The sequence below is a fragment of the Rhinichthys klamathensis genome, unplaced genomic scaffold, assembly GCF_029890125.1.
Source record: "Rhinichthys klamathensis goyatoka isolate OS25496 unplaced genomic scaffold, OSU_Roscu_1.1 h1tg000111l_1, whole genome shotgun sequence".
Taxonomy (NCBI): domain Eukaryota; kingdom Metazoa; phylum Chordata; class Actinopteri; order Cypriniformes; family Leuciscidae; genus Rhinichthys; species Rhinichthys klamathensis.
This window is the reverse complement of record NW_026606649.1, coordinates 9,722,656-9,742,956: the sequence shown is the minus strand read 5'-3', so window position 1 is coordinate 9,742,956 and position 20,301 is coordinate 9,722,656. Positions and strand designations below refer to the sequence as shown.

At 41.9% G+C, this 20,301-nt stretch overlaps 1 protein-coding gene across 2 annotated transcripts in view; it reads right to left on the bottom strand.

The window, feature by feature from the left end:
* Positions 1-14,492: 14,492 nt before the first annotated feature.
* dhrsx (dehydrogenase/reductase (SDR family) X-linked) overlaps positions 14,493-20,301 on the bottom strand; it is an 82,068-nt gene continuing 76,259 nt past the window's right edge. For both annotated transcript variants that reach the window (XM_056254418.1, XM_056254417.1), the window contains exon 7: positions 14,493-14,761. In XM_056254418.1, coding sequence (XP_056110393.1) covers positions 14,579-14,761 — 183 coding nt within the window. In that variant the 3' untranslated portion in view covers positions 14,493-14,578. The remainder of the gene's footprint in view (positions 14,762-20,301) is intronic.

Here is a 20,301-nt window from a genome sequence, read left to right as displayed (position 1 = left end):
GAGAAACTGTTGCTCTAAATGTTCAGATTATATGTTGTCTTCAAAACAACAGAGGTCAGGAATTTACTCATTTGGTGGACAGAGGGGTATCCACCAGTTGATGGTGATGGTCCACCAATTGATTAGATTCAGCCAGGCTACTTACCTGCCCATGTGTACCTCTTTTAGAAGCAGACAAAATGTATATGTCAGATGGGAAAAAACGCTACTCTAAATGCTGGATTCCAGACACTGTGGGGCCATAGAGTGACGGGCAAAGTGTGACAAGCCCTGGTAAGCCTGTGACAGTGATAACTTCGAGATAGCCATCCAGGAAAACATGGATCAGGGGAACAGGGATCAAGTCAAGCGCATACACAGACACACTCCTTTAAACGGTAATGTGGCTTTGGAAACAAATCGTCTCGGTTACGTATGTAACCCTCGTTCCCTGAGTAGGGATCAGAGACGTTACGTCGGATGACGATGAATGGGGTTTCACTTAGAAAGCCTATCAACTTCGAGTATTACAAAATGAGCCAATGGCAAAGAATGGCATGGCGCAACTCCGCCCCACCTCGTGGGTATACAAGGAGGACGCCGGCAACATGCAGAAATGTTTCTTCGCTGAGGAGCCAAGACTGAGCTCAGGCGATCCCCGTGGTACAGCGGAAGTGGCAGGCAGACGTAACGTCTCCGGTTACCAGTCTAATCACGCCACCTTCACAGCAGTCTTCCAGTGCCCTGCGTAAATTAGAGAATACACATATGACCCAGAGGGATGCATATGGAGAACACTGGGGTGTCCGGCCGCAGGTGGAATATTTCAACCCCAGGGGTGGGAAGGTGGCTTGCCAAGGGAAAGACACATGCTCAGAGAGGCATACAGTGGAAATACTCATGTGGGGGTCCATGCACACGGATGCACCTAGCCAACGCGCAATAGACACTGGCGTCGACGTCAGCAGTGCTGGAGGAACTCAGGGCTTGAGGAGGAAGCTCACCTGAGGAAATATCGCACGTATCCAGTCAGTGGAGTGGAATGGTGAGCAAGCGAAGACACCTTAGCGGGTCCGGTACTAGCTGGTTGAAGCGAGTACATGAGAGGACACAGGCTCCACTTGGATATTGTAGAATCTGGCGAATGTGTTGGGTGTCACCCAGCCTGCAGCTCTGCAGATGTCTGTTAGCGAGGCGCCATGCACTAGAGCCCAAGAGGACGCCACACTCCGGGTGGAGTGGGCAGTCACACCAAGGGGGCACGGTCGACCTTGCTGCTGGTATGCCAAAGCAATGGCGTCCACTATCCAGTGAGACAGCCTTTGCTTAGAGAGAGCCTTTCCCTTCAGCTTCCCACCATAACAGACAAAGAGCTGGTCTGAGGTCCTGAAACACTGCGTTCTGTCTACATAGGCGTGGAGGGCGCGTACTGGACAGAGCAGTGCCAAGGCTGGGTCTGCCTCCTCCAGGGGCAGCGCTTGCAGGTTCACCACCTGGTCCCGGAAGGGAATGGTGGGAACCTTGGGCACATATCCAGGCCGGGGTCTCAGGATCACATGAGAGTAAGCCGGCCCGAATTCCAGGCATGCTTCGTCAATGAAGAATGCGTGCAGGTCCCATACCCTCTTGATGGAGGCCAGTGCAACCAGCAGAGCTGTCTTCATAGACAGGAATTTAATCTCCACTGATTGCAGAGGCTCAAAGGGAGCACTCTGCAGGGCAGTTAAAACCACTGAGAGGTCCCAAGAGGGAACGAGAGGAGGGCGAGGAGGATTCAGACTCTCGTCTGCAGCTGCACCCAAATACTAATCGTCCAGCCGCGAGCGCTCGGGACAGGGTGGAGGGGTCCACTCTAACCCGATGCTCGCGGCCGCCCGGGAAAGCATGGCCGTCATCTCGGCATCAGGCTCGGCGAACGACTGCACACCCATCTTGTGATGCAGCGACAGACATTGCATCCTCCTCTGTAGCGGCAAAGGAAACTCGCGGGGCATCCGAAGATGGACCCGCGGGAATCCCCTGAACACTAACGGGCACCGTCACTGGAGGGGGATGTAAAAATAGTCGGCGCCTTGTTCCACACCGTCACCCTCAGGTCACCCTGGCCACCAGCCAAAGTACTAGCTCTAGATTTAGAGGCAGTAGATCGGGGTGTGGATGAGGGGACTCTCACTCTTGCAAGATCATTGAGTCTCGACCGTAGTGACGCGATGGTCATGTTCCCACAGAGAGAACATGAGTCATCCATGAGCGCTGCTCTAGTGCCCATCAGAGTCGGACACAAGTCTACCGCAACCAGAAGTGCACGGGCAAGGCATCTTTAAAAAGACGTGCCGCGTGCAAGCTCTTTTATGAGAGGAAACTCAGTGTTGAAGCGCCCAGGGAGAAACACACTAACTGGCAAACCACTGCACAGATAAGCAGGAAGTGTGCACTCGCTGGGAGATCGCCGTCACACCAACACCTGAAAATCTCGCTCGTCTGTAAAGCTGACAGTTCAGAGATGGCTTGTGGAGTGAAGAATAAACTTCGCTCCGAAGCGAAAAACATATCTGCATGTTGCCGGCGTCCTCCTTTTATACCCACTAGGTGGGGCGGAGTTGCGAGTGACAACTCGGAGTAACTCAGAGTGACAACGAAAGGGAACAGAGATTTATGGATAAGACAACGGCTCTCTCCACATATTACATATCCATCCCATTGAGAGTGAAATAGAGCAGGAGGATTGATCGAGGACAAATCTGATAGATGACTGATATGCATATGACAGAATACTAATGAACCTGCTGGTCACGCTAAGGTGAGTTTGTGGAATAATTTAATTACCTGTATAAGTACTAGAATGATGTTCCAAGCAAATAAGCATTGTTCTAAACCCACACCTAAAATCAGAGAAAAATTATGGGCTGATTACAACATAGTTCAAGCTATTTAACCCAGAGGTCGCAACCCTACGTGGGGACTCCACAGATGCACATAGATTTCTATGAATGTTATTTATGGTATATATTTTCTTCTTGAGCATAATTGCTTAGGCAATCGGATATAATAGGCATGAACACCAGTGAAGTGACAGCATAGGTGAGATGACAATGACAACATGATGGATGTGGTAGAGTATGTCAGAATTACATTAACAACATATGATGTTCTCTCATCACCACAGAACCTAAACCTCTGGGTAGGAGAGGATCCCTCTTGTCCTTTGTGTTCATCACCTGCCACATTAAGGCACATTTTGACAGGATGTAAGGTGGCTCTTAGCCAAGGTCGGTTTACTTGGCGCCATGACCAAATACTGCGATGTTTGGCTTTAGCATTGGAAGCGAAGCGTAACATGACCAATAAGTGACAATATTCCTTCGTCCAGGCGAGCAACCACCAAGAAAAGGTGTTAAAACCAATTCTCGCCCAGGACAGCTGGAAGCTGCTAGGGACTGGAAAATGCTGGCTGATCTTGATCAACGGCTTATTTTTCCACCTGAGATTGCCACCACTAACCTCCGACCAGATATTGTTTTGTGGTCTGGATCAGCACGCATTGTTCAACTGATAAAGTTAACAGTGCCATGGGAGGATGCTGTAGATGAGGCAAATGAGAGGAAGAAACGGCGGTATGCTCATCTGGCCTCTGAAGCAGAACAGCGAGGATGGAGATTCCAGGTTTATCCAGTGGAAGTGGGTTGTCGAGGATTTGTGGCACACTCTACAACCCGGTTCCTCAGAGACGTCGGATTCATTGGCCAAGAGTTGCGTCGCACAATAAAGAACTTATCTGAAGCAGCAGAGAGGAGCAGCAACTGGCTGTGGTTGAGACGGAAATATTCTGGCTGGCTGTGTACAGGCCACCACGCTACGGATTCTTGAAAAACTCGAAGAGTCTGTTGGTTTATTTGAATAGTTTGCATAGTAATTACAGTTATTACGTTTGTATATTGCGTGAATGAGGGTTGGTGTTTGGGCAGATATTGTGTTTTGCGGCAGGTAGTATGCCATACGGAACCGTTGCCACTGAACCTACTTTAACGAAGACAGTGGGGCTCGACAGCCTTAGTCAAACGGGTTGGCGCGTATGGTTGGGTTGCGGAGAGATTGTGAGATTGTGGTTAGGTCACATGTGAACTACGAGGAAGGAGCAACCTCAGCAGCAGGAGGGATGTAAAGGTCAGTAAGCTGGGCTGAGTTGAGTGGGGGACGGAGGGGGGTGACTCTGTGACGCCAGAGTCACTGTCGAGCCCTCTTGAGGTGTTGTGGGCTAGTCGACGAAACACCGAGGACGGAAGGTGCCCTCTTGAAAACCCTAGAGATGTCCCCTACTCGGCTCAATCCAGACGGTTGTCGTGCTGGTCCACTGGGGATACCATACTGTAGTTGCAGCCGTTGTGTGTGCTGACGTGCCAAGTACACTGCAGCCGTTAACGCCGGACAGAAGGAGATTCACATCACCATATGGAAGGAAGCGTAAATGGATGGAGAAGCATAGGTTACTGTAAAGCTACGTCTTAGTTTGTGCTTATCTTGGCGAAAGCCGAGTACAAATCAGCATGAAGTTTTAACATCTACTCTCGTGTAATGGAAATCATACTATACAGAACGTTACAAAGAAAGTACTTACTCAAAATAAGTACCTACTCAGAGAGTATGTGATTTTGGACACATCCATTATGTTTTTTTTTTGTGTTTTTTTTGGTTCACACAGCAACAATTAGAAAACAACAGTTAAGAAAGCATCTGATCATAGCGATGTGGATATGTTTGCATCAGCTTTGCAATTCGGCAGTCAAGTCACGTAATGTTTATATATATTACTGCTGTTAAATGATTAAAATATTTAATCGCGATTAATCGCATTAATGTCATAGTTAACTCGCGATTAATCTCAATTAATCACACATTTTTATCTATTCTAAATGTCTCTTGATTTCTTTTTGTCCCATTATATTTTTCTAATTTTAATGCTCTTATCAACATGTCTGGAATCCAAAGTGGATCGGCTTGCTTTGTGCAAATGTTTTTTATTGAAAACAACATTGACAATATCGTGTTCAATTTCACACTAAAACATTCTCACTTGGAGCAAATAATCTCTCACACAATGTAACACTGTCCATCAATAAAAGGGTGAAAGAAATACTGACGAGGTCCTGATATTGACGAGGGGGCGGAGAATTTGCATCAGCTGTGTGTGTGTGCTTGGCCATCAAGTGGTATTTCAGACTGGACGTGCTGCGATGATGATAGCTCAGTTCACAACGACAAAACACACAGATCACTTTGGTCTTGTCAATGGGACCATTTGGCAACTTTTTAAAAGTAAACTTTTTTTAATTCAGAATCTTATTGGCATCCTCGCCAATAAGTTATCCACTCAAAACGTAACATTAACCTTCTATTTGGCCGGCTCGCAACAAGTGTGTTTCCGGTCTAGGTAGATCCGGTGCTTTCAGACAGGACGCGGAATGCGCGGCGCTACGCCAGTTTTCTAAACTTTTTGGATGCCAAAAAGTTTCTATTGGCCGCGCTGGTAATCGTCACAGTGGCAAAAGTTGAACTATTTTGAATTTTGACCGCGGTGTGCCGCTGCTCTTGAGCTTTGGTCGACGAAGCAACAATACGTCCTCGCACGGCACAAGCCATTGAAATGGGTTTCATAGCGCAGCGCCGCGCATGCCGCGTCCTGTTGCAAAAGCATGTGAAAAAAACCTACAAAGTTTGCTAGGCCAAAAAGACTGTTAATCTCGCAATAAAAAAATTAATCGCGTTAAAATGGGTTTGCGTTAACGCCGTTAATAATGCGTTTAACTGACAGCCCTAATATATATATATATATATATATATATATACTGAACAAAATTATAAACGCAATACTTTTGTTTTTGCCCCCATGTGAATTGAATGTTCATTTCTCTACCATAAGCCGTCTCCAAAGGCGTTTCAGAGAATTTGGCAGTACATCCAACCGGCCTCACAACCGCAGACCACGTGTAACCACACCAGCCCAGGACCTCCACATCCAGCATCTTCACCTCCAAAATCGTCTGAGACCAGCCACCCGGACAGATGCTGCAACAATCGGTTTGCATAACCAAAGAATTTCTGCAGAAAAAAGTCAGAAACCGTCTCAGGGAAGCTCATCCTCATCGGAGTCTCGACCTGACTGCAGTTCATCGTCATAACCGACTTGAGTGGGCAAATGCTCACATTCGATGGCGTCTCTTCACGGATGAATCCCCGTCACTGTACAGGGCAGATGGCAGACAGCGTGTATGGCGTCGTGTGGGTGAGCGGTTTGCTGATATCAACGTTGTGGATCGAGTGGCCCATGGTGGCGGTGGGGTTATGGTATGGGCAGGCGTATATTATGGACAACGAACACAGGTGCAGTTTATTGATGGCATTTTGAATGCACAGAGATACCGTGACAAGATCCTGAGGCCCATTGTTGTGCCATTCATCCACGACCATCACCTCATGTTGCAGAAAAAAGGGGGGGACCCCCCTAGTAAAACGGTACATTTTAGAGTGGCTTTTTATTGTGGCCAGCCTAAGGCACACTTGTGCAATAATCATGCTGTTGTAAGACTGGAAAAACTGGAAGATAGCGCAACTCTCTGAGAGAACAAAGCAAATTAACATTTAAATGTCTCCCTCGTGCACTATTGAGATGAAGGTCTCACCTCCCTCATCCTAATCTACATTTCTCCCCCTCATCCCCCATGCGAAGATCACCCAAACTCACACAAGAATCTAAATGGTTTAATGTGAATGATTATCATTGAGTATTATACATGTTTAGTATCATTTGAAATGTCTCAGTGTGACAGGTACAAATGTCTAATTTCCAAATAAGTAAAACAAAAGGTAATAAGGTTTTTAAGAGTTTAGAAAATTATAAGAAATGTCTTAGTCAATGGCCCTAGAAATGGCATGGAAGAGTGCTTACAAAGCAACTGTGTCCACCTAAACAAATTTTTAGTTACTAAACAGTTGGACTATGGAAAGAAAACTCTGTTGGAAACGTTCCTGTATCCCGGCTGGTACTCAGCCAGGCGTAAATCAAAGGCTAGAGTTAAGCGGCAAATTAACGGTGGAGATTTAATCATCTGTATGTGCCTGCTATTGTCTGGGGATATACACCAATGTCCCGGTCCGATGCCCGACTTTGGACCTAGGAATGCGATGGAAAGTGTGACGGGTGTGATGGTATGTAGGCCTTCCAGTCGACGCAGTGATGGGAGCAAACATCTGTCCATGAGTGTAGCCAACCTGGGTGGAGGAGTGCATGGAGACATTGAGAGGACAAAGCTAGGCTTGGGAAACACAACGGTATCCCTGGATGAGTGCAAACAACCCATGAATTCTGACCCACAGCTCTGTTCAGTTCAGCCACCCTATGCGGTTTTGGAGGATGCCTGCAAGCCTATTTTAGTTGGAGCATGTTACAGGCCACCTGACAAGACCATGTTTTTTTGAAGAAGTTTGCTCAAAGTGTATGGACTTTGTCAAATCAGAAATTATCATGATAGGAGATTTTAATACTGATATTCGAAAAACTGACCTTTCTGGCTATAAGGCGTTAATGAATTTTTGTCGCTCATTTAGTTTACATCAGCTGATCAAAGAACCAACACGTGTCTGTTCTTCCACTCAAACTATTATTGACCTTGTTCTAGTGTCAGAAAAGTCTAGGATAACAGAAAGTGGGGTAATTGATTATGGACTGAGCGATCATTCTATTGTTTTCTGTACTCGAAAGATCAAGAAAGCAGTACTCAATTGCCATAGCTCTATAAGAATCAGGGTTGCTGAAAAGGTATAGCAAAGAAGCACTTAATGACTGCTTGAATTTAATAAACTGGTCTGCTGTGTTGCAATGTAAGGAAGTTGATAAAGCATGGTGCTCATTTAAATGTATGTTTTTAGAAGTTGTAGACAAAGTAGCCCCTTTTAAAGTAGTAAGAGTTAAACAGAGGACAGAACCCTGGATAAATGATGATATTCTCGAGGCAATTAGGATGAGAAATAAGAAGTATGACACATTCAAGAGAAACAAGAAATCAGAATTGGGCAGAGTACAAAAAGGTGAGAAATGAAGTGAGCAGATTAGTGGTCAATGCTAAAAAGGCCTATTTTAATGAGAAAATTTTGCAATATATAAATGATCCAAGTAAGTTATGGAAGTCCCTCAAGCAGCTTGGCTATAGTAACAGGTTGAAAACAAAAACTAGTAACATAACTCTTGATTTGGGGAATAATGTCACAGCAGAAAAGGTGACAGTGGCAGATAGTTTTAACAACTACTTCTCATCAGTTGCTAGTAAACTGGTGGAAAAACTACCTGTCCAGTCAGGGCAGTACGGTGAAAGTCACATCTTTGACTTTTACTCTCAGCAAGAGGTAAAAGCAGACGGCTTCTCTTTTGAAAAGGTGTCAGAGGCAGTTGTACTTGAGAAGCTTAAAAACCTAAATAGCTCAAAAGCCACTGGCCTTGACAATATTCCATCTAGATCAGGGGTCTCAAACTCAACTTAACTGGGGGCCGCTGGAGGTAGAGTCGGGGTCAGGCTGGGCCGCATCAAGTATTCCACAAAAAATAGTATTCAAGTATTCCAAAAAAGGAGCACAACTGATCCAATCTTCATGAGCTGTCCTTCTGACAGTTGAAGTTCATTTTCCTTATACACAAAATCTTTGTGATACTTCATTTTACAAACATTCTTTTTCTTTTCCTTATAACACATATTTGTGTACTTGTATACTTATATTTGCTTATGCAGTCCTTTTTATTTTCTTTATACAACACATTAATGATATTGAATGTTTTTTTTTTGGAAGGCACATTTCCTTTTATTATACTTAGAAAAATGATTATTGCTTCTGAAATACAAATATTTGCAGTCATGTCTGCCCGTCTTAGGACCTGTTTACATATCGCGTCTTTTGCGCGCTCAAGTTCGTTATTTCAAATGTACCGTATTTTCCGCACTATAAGGCGCACTTAAAAGCCTTTAATTTTCTCAAAAAACGACAGTGCCCCTAATAATCCGGAGCGCCTTATATATGGATGGTGAACACACGTTCACCAAGACGGGGAGACAGCGCCGAGCGACTTACTCCACTATCTGCCAATGGATCGTGGATGCCTGGGCTGATATATCAGTCTCAACTGTGATCCGAGCTTTCACGAAGGCAGGAATAATCTCTTTATTCAGCCGGCTCACATACCCGTATTTACTTCCTGTTTTCGGTCGAAGTCCACAGTAGTTGATTGTCGAGTTCGCGCGCGCGCGATCAAACCTCCTCCGTGTGTTCAACATCTGATTCGGAAGAACTATCCATTTGAGCTGATATTCTCAGAACACCTCACAGCACCGTCATCGGCTGACAGCTGACAGTCTGAGTCTCCACTGTTGCTTAGTTACCAATGATCGCGCGCACTCGACAATCGCCTACTGTGGACTTCGACCGAAAACAGCAAGAAAATACGGGTATGTGCAGTCAGATTCACCGTGTTCACTCACATGGCTGTGCACTTGTAATGACACATTAAGGTTGTTAAGAGGCTAAAAGCAGGTTTAAAACTTGTCCCGTTTAAGTCAACAGGGTGCAAATTTTAAAAAGAGGATAACACGGTGTAGGCAACACCGGTTTTTGTCGTTGTTATCTGTACTGACAGCACTCCAAATTTACAAAAAATGAGCTCAATGTTAAAATTGACCGGAGTTTTCCTTTAACGTTTGAACAACGTTACCATGGGAGTGAACGGAGTTGTCAGAACGCTTAATAAAGTTTGACTTTATCTGACTGTTTTGTTGACATTTGTTGACATCTAGTGGATGCATAACGCAAACCCTGTCAAACGTTTGACTGCAGTATCTTATGCGCCTTATAATCCGGTGCGCCCTATATATGAAAAATGTTCTAAAATAGGTCATTCATTGAAGGTGCGCCTTATAATCCGGTGCGCCGTATAGTGCGGAAAATACGGTAGGTGCGCGGTATGCGCGCTCATAATGGAAGCGACGTGGTCGTGGTGCCACGCGCTCGTTTTTTCCAAGCGCGTGCGCGCCGCATCGAGATACAAACATCTCAACTTTTCAGAAGGCCGCAAGCGCACCGTAGCTTAGCAACGGCAACCGCCCTAGCACTTTGGAAAAAGGAGAACGCGGCGTGCCTAGCGTTTTCTACGCGTTTTTGGGCGCTAAATGTGAATTCAGCCTTATTTAATTATTTCTACACATGTATAGTGTCTCAGGCAAATTACTGACTTTGCACAAATCAAAGCAAACCTTCTTATCAACCTGCTGGACACATATTACAAGCTCAAAATGATTATTCTCACATTGTTTTAGAGCAGGGGTCTCCAACATGTCGCTCGCGAGCTACCAGTAGCTCGTGGCATGTTCACATATCGCGCTCACATATTTTGCTTGCTCAAGTTCGTTATTTCAAATGTAGGCACGCGGCAAGCGCGCTCATAAGTGACGCGCTCATTTTTTCCAGGCGCAGTAAGTTTGTACTTCGCGGTTGTCCATGACAACTATTGTCAACAAACCCACCGTAAGCTGTCATGAGACTATCTATGGTAGCCCATAAGGGATATTTTTTATTTTTTTTATTTTTTTAAACGCGGCACACGCAACGACGGGCCGCACTAACATTAAACTTTAATGTCAAGTAGGGGGCCACAAAATGCCGCGAGTTTGAGACCACTGATCTAGATTCTTAAGAGATGCTGCTGAGGTTATAACCCCATGTATCACCCATATCATAAACATATCTATTGAGCAAGGATATTTCCCTAATGATTTCAAGCTTGCCAGAGTGATTCCACTTTACAAGAAATGGAGTAAATTAGACCATGGGAACTATAGACCTGTTTCTATACTGTGTAGTCTGTCAAAGATAATTGAAAATATTATTTTTGAACAGACTGACAAATATTTATCATCACTATGAGTGATGAGTTGTGAGATGAGATGACTCTATGAGTTCCAGTCTGGCTTTCGTAAATCACATTCCACTGACACCTGTTTATTGTATTTAACTGACCACATTAGGAGGGAGGTAGATAAAGGTCATTTTTGTGCTATGGTCATGTTAGACCTACAGAGGGCCTTTGAAACCATTGACCATGGTATTTTGGTACGCAAATTAAAAGCCATTGGTTTTAATGACTTAGCAGTCAGATGGGTGAGTTCTTATCTGAAGGATAGGAAGCAGGTGGTGGATATTGGAGGAACAATGTCTCAACCACAATATATAGAATGTGGGGTTCCTCAAGGGATTGTCTTGGGCCCACTTTTTTTCCTTCTATATATAAATGACCTTAAGTCTGTATGTTAATGTGGACTTTATATGCAGATGATTCTGCGTTATTGGTTTCACATGAAGATAAGAACATGCTTGAAAGAACTCTCAGTGTAGAACTATCAAAAGTCAGCAGGTGGATGTCAGACAATAAGCTATCACTTCACTGAGGGAAAACGGAAGCCATACTTTTTGGGTCAAAAATAAAACTGAGAAGATCCCTTGGTTTTAAGGTTTTAGTTGGAGATAGTGAGATTAATGTAAAGGACTCAGTTACCTTGGTTGTGTGCTGGACTGCCACTTGTCTGGAGTGGGCCAAGCGCAAAAGGTGCTTACCAAGGTAAATCAAAGAGTACGTTTCTTGTCCAGAATCTCAAAGTTTTTTGGACAAAAAAAGCAATGTTAACTCTGCAAGTGCTCTAATTCAGCCTTATTTTGATTACGCGTGTTGCTCTTGGTACAATGGTGTCTTAAAGCACCTGAAACATAGGCTTCAGACTGCTCAAAATAGGGTTGTTGTCTTTGGATACAGGAAGAAGAATCTGAAATGACGCATATTGCGTCTTAAGGTTGTCCGTACGTCTTGACGCTAACCGCGCGTCGCCGTTTACATCGGGATATTGCAATTCCATGTATACAGGAGAAACTCTCTCTGCTCACGCATGTAAACGGGTTATTCCTAATGTTTCAGAAACCTGAATAGTGACCTTAACCCGATCATAACCCGAAAATTGGCTGCATGTAAACGTAGTCATTGATGCTTGAAGAATTTGTTTGGGAGGAATAGGTTTAAAATTAGAAGCATACGACTGATCAGCAAGGGCTCGAGTTTAAAAGTATCACTTAAAAAGCAATCAAATGTGTTAGTATTTAAATATGAGAGTGAGGTGAGTCTTGCATATCAGTGCATGTGCTTGAGATGGATGTCCCACAAACTGCCAAAGGCATTCATAACAGAAAAACCTAAAATGAGCTCCTGTAGAGGATTTCATGTCTTACACACACACGTTGGGTTTCCATGTTTTATGGACACAAGGATTGAAAAGCAAAACGTACAACTATTACTTAAAAAAAGAAAATAAATCAACACTTTCACATATTACATGTGACTATGCATGACAGAACTTGAAAAAAATTAAATGAAATGCCTGGACAAAGGGTAAATGTAGCCATTTTTATTCTATTCAAGTTAACAGCACGTTGATCGTATATGTCTTCTACTCTGTGTCCTTGAAATGGCAATTTACAGGCTCTGCCCAATTTTTAAAACCTACACGACATAAATTGGATTTTACATCTCACTTTTTCGTTTACACTTCACCATTAGCAGAACATTAGGCAGGGGGAAAAAAAACAGCTACTGCAACAGGGAAATCAGTGTTTTTATTTAGACAAGAGCATTAGAAGAGAACATCATTCACTCTGCTTTCTACAAGAGCTGAAGATGAGACACTTCAGAGTCTCCTGGCAAGATAATGCGTCACTCTTTTCTCCATCTTTATCCCTCTCTTTCAAACACAAATGACAGAAACATTGGGCTCATTCACAGTGCATGTGGCTGAGGTGCTAAGTACGCAAAGTCCTCTTTACACATTTTGTACTGAGACTGTTTCTCGATTCGTTTATCGTCAACCATTTGGTGCCTCCAAATATTATTAATTTATTTCTGAGTGTCACAACCATAATTAATCTATTGGATCATTATTATCAGTGCATGGAAGTTAATTACACTTCCTATAATGCTAAATACATTATAATACAGCAGCACTTCCATTAGTGCATAATTACAGTACCATGAGCAAAACTAGGATGATAAAAGCAAATTCTCAAAAGCAATTGTCTCTCATTGACCCAAAAGCTTCATATCCTGTTCATTGTACAATAAAGAAAAGGAACAGAATTAGTTGGGAGATGCTGAAATGTCTGGATGGGAATGCATTTGGTCAACTGCATGACTGACACCACATAAAACACACAAATGACAGGCACATTTTGACATCAGTACATTTAAATTAGAATTTAACAGGTCAAAGTAGCACTTTATCCAAAGCAGCCAAAGTCGAGACAACACCTCAGAGTTGTTACAGACACCAGCAGATAGGAAGTAACTCATTTTACAGTACTTTTATATATTTATATTTATGAAGCAACATCTCCTATCGGAAAAATGTCCATTATTTCAAGACTCAATAAGTTGTTTTGCAATTGCACACTGACCTTGGATAAATATATATTAAATAATAATAGCTGGAATATATTTAAAAGTTAAGACTCAACATCTAAAAAAAAAAGATGCACATATTTTAAATGTTTATGTTTTAATGTCTGCTCAGAAGCAAGATTAAAATGAAAAAAAAAAGAACACCACAACCACGTAATTACACATTGGAATCACAAATTCTAAGCATGTCACAGTCACGAACAGAACATTTGGGCGAAATATTTCCCTTGGGGAGAAACAAGGTGGATGAAGGTGAGGCACCTGACATGAGGGCATCCGTCTCTTTTGTGGAAGATTTGAAACACAGCATTGTAAATTGCACAGTGGAGGAATGAAAAATGAAGGGCTTAGCCAGACAAAGGTTTTTCCCCCTTAGCCTTTCTACAGTTTGTGTTTAGAGAATTAGATGTGGTAGGCAGAGGGAGGAATGACACTGACTGATGGATGGAATAACCCAATGTAGGGGCCACTGCAGATATACAACTATACTAACAAAGAAAGACATAAAATCCCAGCGCGGTAACGAAGAGAATAAACAGAGATAGGCTGGTATTTGCCCAGTTTAGAGAGCTTGAGATTTCACATATAATTATCCTTCGATTGTCTTTAGTCTGTTGACGGATTCCAGAGGAAAATCAGTGGAACAGCCATTGTGACGGTCCTGATTCATTAAGCACTCAAAAAGGCTTAGCCGAGCACAAGATAGTAGATTATTAGTCAAAATCATTGTTTTATTTGCTTAGTTCAGGAAAACCAAAGTGTTTAGAAAGTTCCCAAGTGAGAAGAAGTGGAGGAAGAGAGAGGTTTTATGTTGGAAAACAGTGCACTTGTTAGTATTAGTCATGTATTGTTGAGGTAAAGTCTTCAAGACCTTAAAGGATGGCTTGTGTGAACACTAAATGGTAACGAGATGGTTTAAAGACCGAGGGACGGTTTCAGAGAATGAAAAATTGGAAAATAGGGATACTAAACTAACTTAAGGCAAGAGGTTGAATATTTTTCAGGTGGACGTTTTATGTAGTTGAGAGCCAAGGTCTCTGTGATCAGGAGCTCAGTGCTGATGTTATCTCAGGCCTTTTGGAGACCCACAAGAGCACAGCTTTCTTTCCACAACTTGGTTTGCAGCCGTTCATCATAAGACAGCGCTGAAGACTCCGTCTTACGACCGTTGTACAGATACAGTCCTCCGATCCCCTCGAGCTCAGAGGCAGCTGCAGCGTAGATAGCTGTGGATGCTCCTTCTGCAGACGTCTGTGGATGGACAGGAATCAGAGATCAAGTCACACACAGCTGTGGGCACGTTAAGAATATTTAAACAGCGATGGATATGAAATATCAAAGAAGGACAGAAAAGATGATCCCGATTCCTGGAACAAAATTCCTAATTTTGCATTCCTGCTAGTCTCTTGACTTCGCTCATCTTTGTACGTGACAGCCATCGCAACATTCCTTGTGTGTTTGCAGTTGTTATAGCGTTCTTTGATTTGTTCTGTAGTGTTCTTCTTGGCACTTGAAAATCTTACCCTAGCACTTGACATATATCCTTAGCTGCAAGCTCTGGTAATTGCCACTTATATGTGCACTTTATTGTAAGTTGCAGCTGCTTTGGTAAATATACTGGCTGAAAACAAATACTGTACATTGTATCTGTATAGAACTGTCAATTTGTCATTTGGTAACTTTAACACCAGAACAAGGATTAATTTATCACTAGTCAGTGCATTAGGTATCATGAATGAACAATTCACTTTTTTTTCTCAGCATTTATTAGGTCAGGTGTGTCCAATCCCGCTTCTGGGGGGACATTGTCCTGTAGAGTTTAGCTCCAACCTCCCTTAACACTTGCCTGGAAGTTTCTTGCAATTCTGAAGTTCTTGATTAGCTGTTTCAGGCGTGTTTAATTAGGATTGGCGATAAACTGCAGGATAGTGATTGGAGACCTCTAATGTAGATTAATGTTAATTTATAAATATACTATTGTTGATTGTTTTTAATATTTTATTTTTTAATATTTAATTTGTATAATATATATTTGTACATAATACATTAACTTTTAAAAGAGGCCATATTATGCCCTTTAACAAAGTCTTGATTTTGTTTTTTTGGGTCTACTAGAATAGATTTCCATGCTTGAATGTTCAAAAAACATAAAAAAACAAAACAAAAAAATGTTTACATTGGGCAGCACCTCTCTTGCCAGTCTGTCAGTAACACTGTGTATGTTTCAGAATGATCACGTCCCTTACCATAACATGAGTTTCAACAAACACAACCAGGCTTTGCTCCACTTTTTTTTTTTTTTTTGTGTATGCCTTGGGCAGGAATTATTTAAATGAGGAATATTGTGACGTCTACGTTCCAAGAAGAAAACTCAAGACTATAATCAAGGCGTTTCAGGGAATTCAGAAATAGTGCTTACTGTAGTACAATAGTACAATTAATTAACAAAAAAAATAATCTATTAAAAAAACCATGCCTCCTGACCAGGCCATAAATTCCCCACCTTTGCAAGCCAGGGAATAAGAATGTGTCCCGTTCACACAAGACACATTCAAAAACAGCAAATGGAACAGACTTGAATGAAAAAGAGCAATACATATAAAACAAGTGTAGATGGGTTGCAAGAACATGTTGAACATGTTAACTAACTTGAAAAGAATATACTGAATTTTTGTAAATTCTATTGAATGCATTACTTGCCTGCCACAACACTGTTAACATCTTTATTTTGTTGTCTTTTTTGTTTCAAATATTCATATTGCAAGCTAGCTAATCATGTAATTCAATTGAAAATTATTTTGTTGTCAGTCCTAATCTGTACACTTCCACTTGTGACTCTTGCCTCAAGTTTACACACGTGATGCTTTCCAACCGCCAGGGTTAATTATTCAAATTAGCCTTCTAATTGCAAATGTTATGGCTCGCTTCCACATCAGAAGATCTAAAAGTTGGGCTGCACAGTAAGTGAGATTGATATGCAGATGGTCAGTTGGACTATGACCTCCAGACGGATCAATTATACTGGACAGCCAATCTTCTCTAACACTGGTGCCAGACTCTGCACTTCAAATGCCTCTCTTTGAGGCCAGGCAATTGAGGATAAGCAATGTTTTTCTATTTTCTAGATCTCTTTTGTCTGAGGGAATTTACATTAAACTACAGGAGCCACAAGGTTTCTCTATACTGAGCTGAATCACAAAGAGTGTGAGAAAAGCTTCTCGGGCATACACTGTTGCGATTTTCGTCCGTTTTTTGAGCCAAATTCTGACTCGTGCAACTCTTTTCAGCTATATCGTGCGTCGTTTGTCGTGCAGTGTTCGTGAAATGTATAGGCGGAAATGAGAGGCGATTAACCTCTCCCGACAGGCAGTCGGATGAATTTCTGGCATGTCAGAAATTTAGGTCGCTCCTCGTGACTATATCGCACAGTTTAAGCAGAGCTACGAACCGATTGCCCTAAACTCAGTGTTTTTTCCCTCACTGCGCCTGCGCGAAAACAGAAGTTTAACCATTTCATCTTTAATGCAGCAAGAAAGAAAACGAAAAGAGGGAGATCTTAAAGTTCTGTAGATATCAAACTATTACTGTTGCTTACCTCCAGTTTGTGTTGCAAAATGGATAAACCATATTACCCACGTCTTCCAAGCCACCTGCGATGTAGCTTCCAATTTATTAATTTGTGAGTGAATTTATTAATTTGGGAGTGAGCAAAGCTCATGATCATTTAAAGGCATATGCACTGAAACGGCGTGCTGAAAACAGAGCTGTTTTTGACCAGGTAAAATAAGTGTTTTCTTACAACACTAATGAGAATTTTTAATTAAAGTATTACAAACTTTTAATTTAGACCCTAAAGGATCATATTAGCTTGAACAAAAATGGCATTATATGACCCCTTTAATAATTTAAATTCTAGGCCAATAATTCATTGTAATCTACCTAAATGTTTTAAGACAATTTTCAATGAGGAGGAGTAGCCTAAGCTTCGATCTAATCTTCGCAGCATGTCGGTTATGCGGGGATGCGCTATAAAATTATTGCGTGGCAAATTAATTATAGGGGAGAGCAGGGGCGAAAGTACCATTTTTCAGAAAAACATCATTTTTAAAGATGATGGTTTAGACCAGGGCCGTAGCTAGAGGATTCGGGGCCCCCTGAAAAAATATTGATGTGGGCCCCCACCACCCTCCACCAATATCATATACTGTACAATAGATGAACATGGAGGCCCACATAACAGAAGATGGTGATGTTGTTGTAAAACCTTTATTTTAAAAGTTAAATGTTTATATAAAAATTACAACTAATAAAAAAGCAAGAAATTGTTAAATAATAATAAAACCAATTTTTTAAAAGTAATAATTTTTTTCCCCCATCAGTCTGTTATAATTCATAAATCAAAAAGTAAACATTTAGAAATAGACAAGAATGCAGTCTAATTCAAAAAATAAAACCATTCATTGTCTTATTTTTTAATAAAGATAATATGGAACTGGTAATATTATTAAATAAAGCGAATACATTTATTCATCCAAGTGCAGTGTGTTCGTGTTTTCTCTATGTTTTAAATATCATCAGCCGGCAGGTCAGATGCATAATGCAATGCGTCGTGACTCGTGTAATTTTTTTTAAACTCTAGTTACAATAGTGTAAAAAGACAGGAATTTAGACCACGTAATCATTCGGTCGATTGCGGCGCGCACCGATAATAAAAAATGACTGTACACGGCAGACTGTAGACGGAAGTTTTCTAATTCCCAGCGAAATAACAATATATAACCGGTCTTTAAGAACGTCTTGATCGACTGGGATACAACCACTCTCCTTGCCTCCCTCTCCGTCTTTTCCTGGCATTTCTGGTTCCCTGATGTTTTCTTTTCCCCGACATTTTTCAGTCAGTTAGTCTCCTGCTCTTCCACCAAGTTCATCGTTAACTTCAGGCTGCCGCCTCAACTCTGATTGGTTCTGTTTACGAGCTGGGGTGGGACATTTTTATTGGGTCCATCTGATGTTTGTCACTGACTCTGACTGAATAATTAATAAATACTTTAGGTCGAACTAAACCATTTTTATGGAGGTAAGAGAAGCAGATATTTGGAAAAATATTTACCCAAATTGCACGTTTTTGTGGTTTTCATTTAAATCTCAGGCATACAACTAATATAAATATTAGAATTATTCATACTACAGGGGCCTAAATAGTATAACTGCTGGATTTTGGGGGCCCCTATAATTGTCACCACCTTTCACCCCACTAGCGACGGCCCTGGTTTAGACAGAGATCTATTTTTGCTGTGGTCAGTCACTCACAAGTGTGGTCTATCAATACCAGGTGGTATTTTGTAAAAATGTAGAACGACTTCAGTATAATTTCACTTTGAACTTAAGACTGCTCATGTTACTTTTGACCCCGTCAGTTGGGTCGAAAGTAACACACAGGTGGGTCAAAAGTAACACAACAACATACAAGTTAGATTTCTAGATTAATATTTACCTTTTTTTAGCACTCCAGGGTGACTAGGAACATGAAATTGTCTAGCTATGACTTCTTGTTTCACAGGAGTTTAAATATGAGGAACCACAAAGGCCAAAACCCCCTTAATCGTCCATCACAATGAGTAAAACCAAATAATATAGTTCTGATGTGCATCAAAAGATTGTTGAGCATCACAAAATAAAAAGGGGCTGTAAGACAATAGCAAAAAGAAAAAAGATTTGAAAATCCCCATTTTGACAATCAGGGCAATAATTAAGAAGTTCCAATCAACTAAAGATGCTACGAAACTGCAAGGAAGAGGACATGTGTCTATATTGCCTTAATGGATGGTGAGGAGGAAAGTTTGAGAGGCCAAAGATTCTCCAGGGATCCCAGATGGAGAATTGCAGAGATTACTTGAGTCTTGGGGGTCAGAAAGCCTAAAACAATATATATCAAACAACCCCTACATCACCACATGTTGTTTGGGAGGGTTTCAAGTAAAATCCTCCTTGCTCCTCCAAAAATAAACTCCAGCATATTCAGTTGTCGGACACGACTGGAACTTCAAAGGGGACTGGATTCTATGGTCAGATGAAACAAAAAAAGGGCTTTTTGGCAGCAAACCCACCAGATGCGTTTGGTGCAAACATGGATAAAAAGTACCCGATGCCTACGGTTAGATATACTGCTGGATTTTATATGTTGTGGGCCTATTTTTTGCTGGAGGTCCTGGACATCTTGTTCAGATACATGGTATTATGGATTCTAGCAAATACCAACAGATAAAAAATCTAAACCTGACTGCCTCTGCTAGAAATCTTATAATGGGCTGTGCTTGGATCTTCCATCAGGACAACGGTCCAAAACAAACATGTGTCACTGAGCACAAAATGAAGCACTGGAACCATGACCGTCCCAGTCGCCTATACTGAACCCAATAGAAAATGAGTGGGGTGAACTGAAGAGAAGAAGCACCAACATGAACTTGTGAATCTGAAGGATCTGGAGAGATTCTGTATGAAAGAATGGTCTCTGATCTCTTGGCAGGTGTTTTGCAAACTCTTCGGGCATTATAGGAGAAAACTCAGAGCTGTTATCTTGGCAAAAAGTTCCACCACATCCCCGTTCCACCACATCCCAAGATGCTCTATTGGGTTGAGATCTGGTAACTGTGGGGGCCATTTTAGTACAGTGAACTCATTGTCATGTTCAAGAAACTAATTTGAAATGATTCGAGCTTTGTGACATGGTGCATTATCCTGCTGGAAATAGCCATCAGAGGATGGGTACATGGTGGCCATAAAGGGATGGA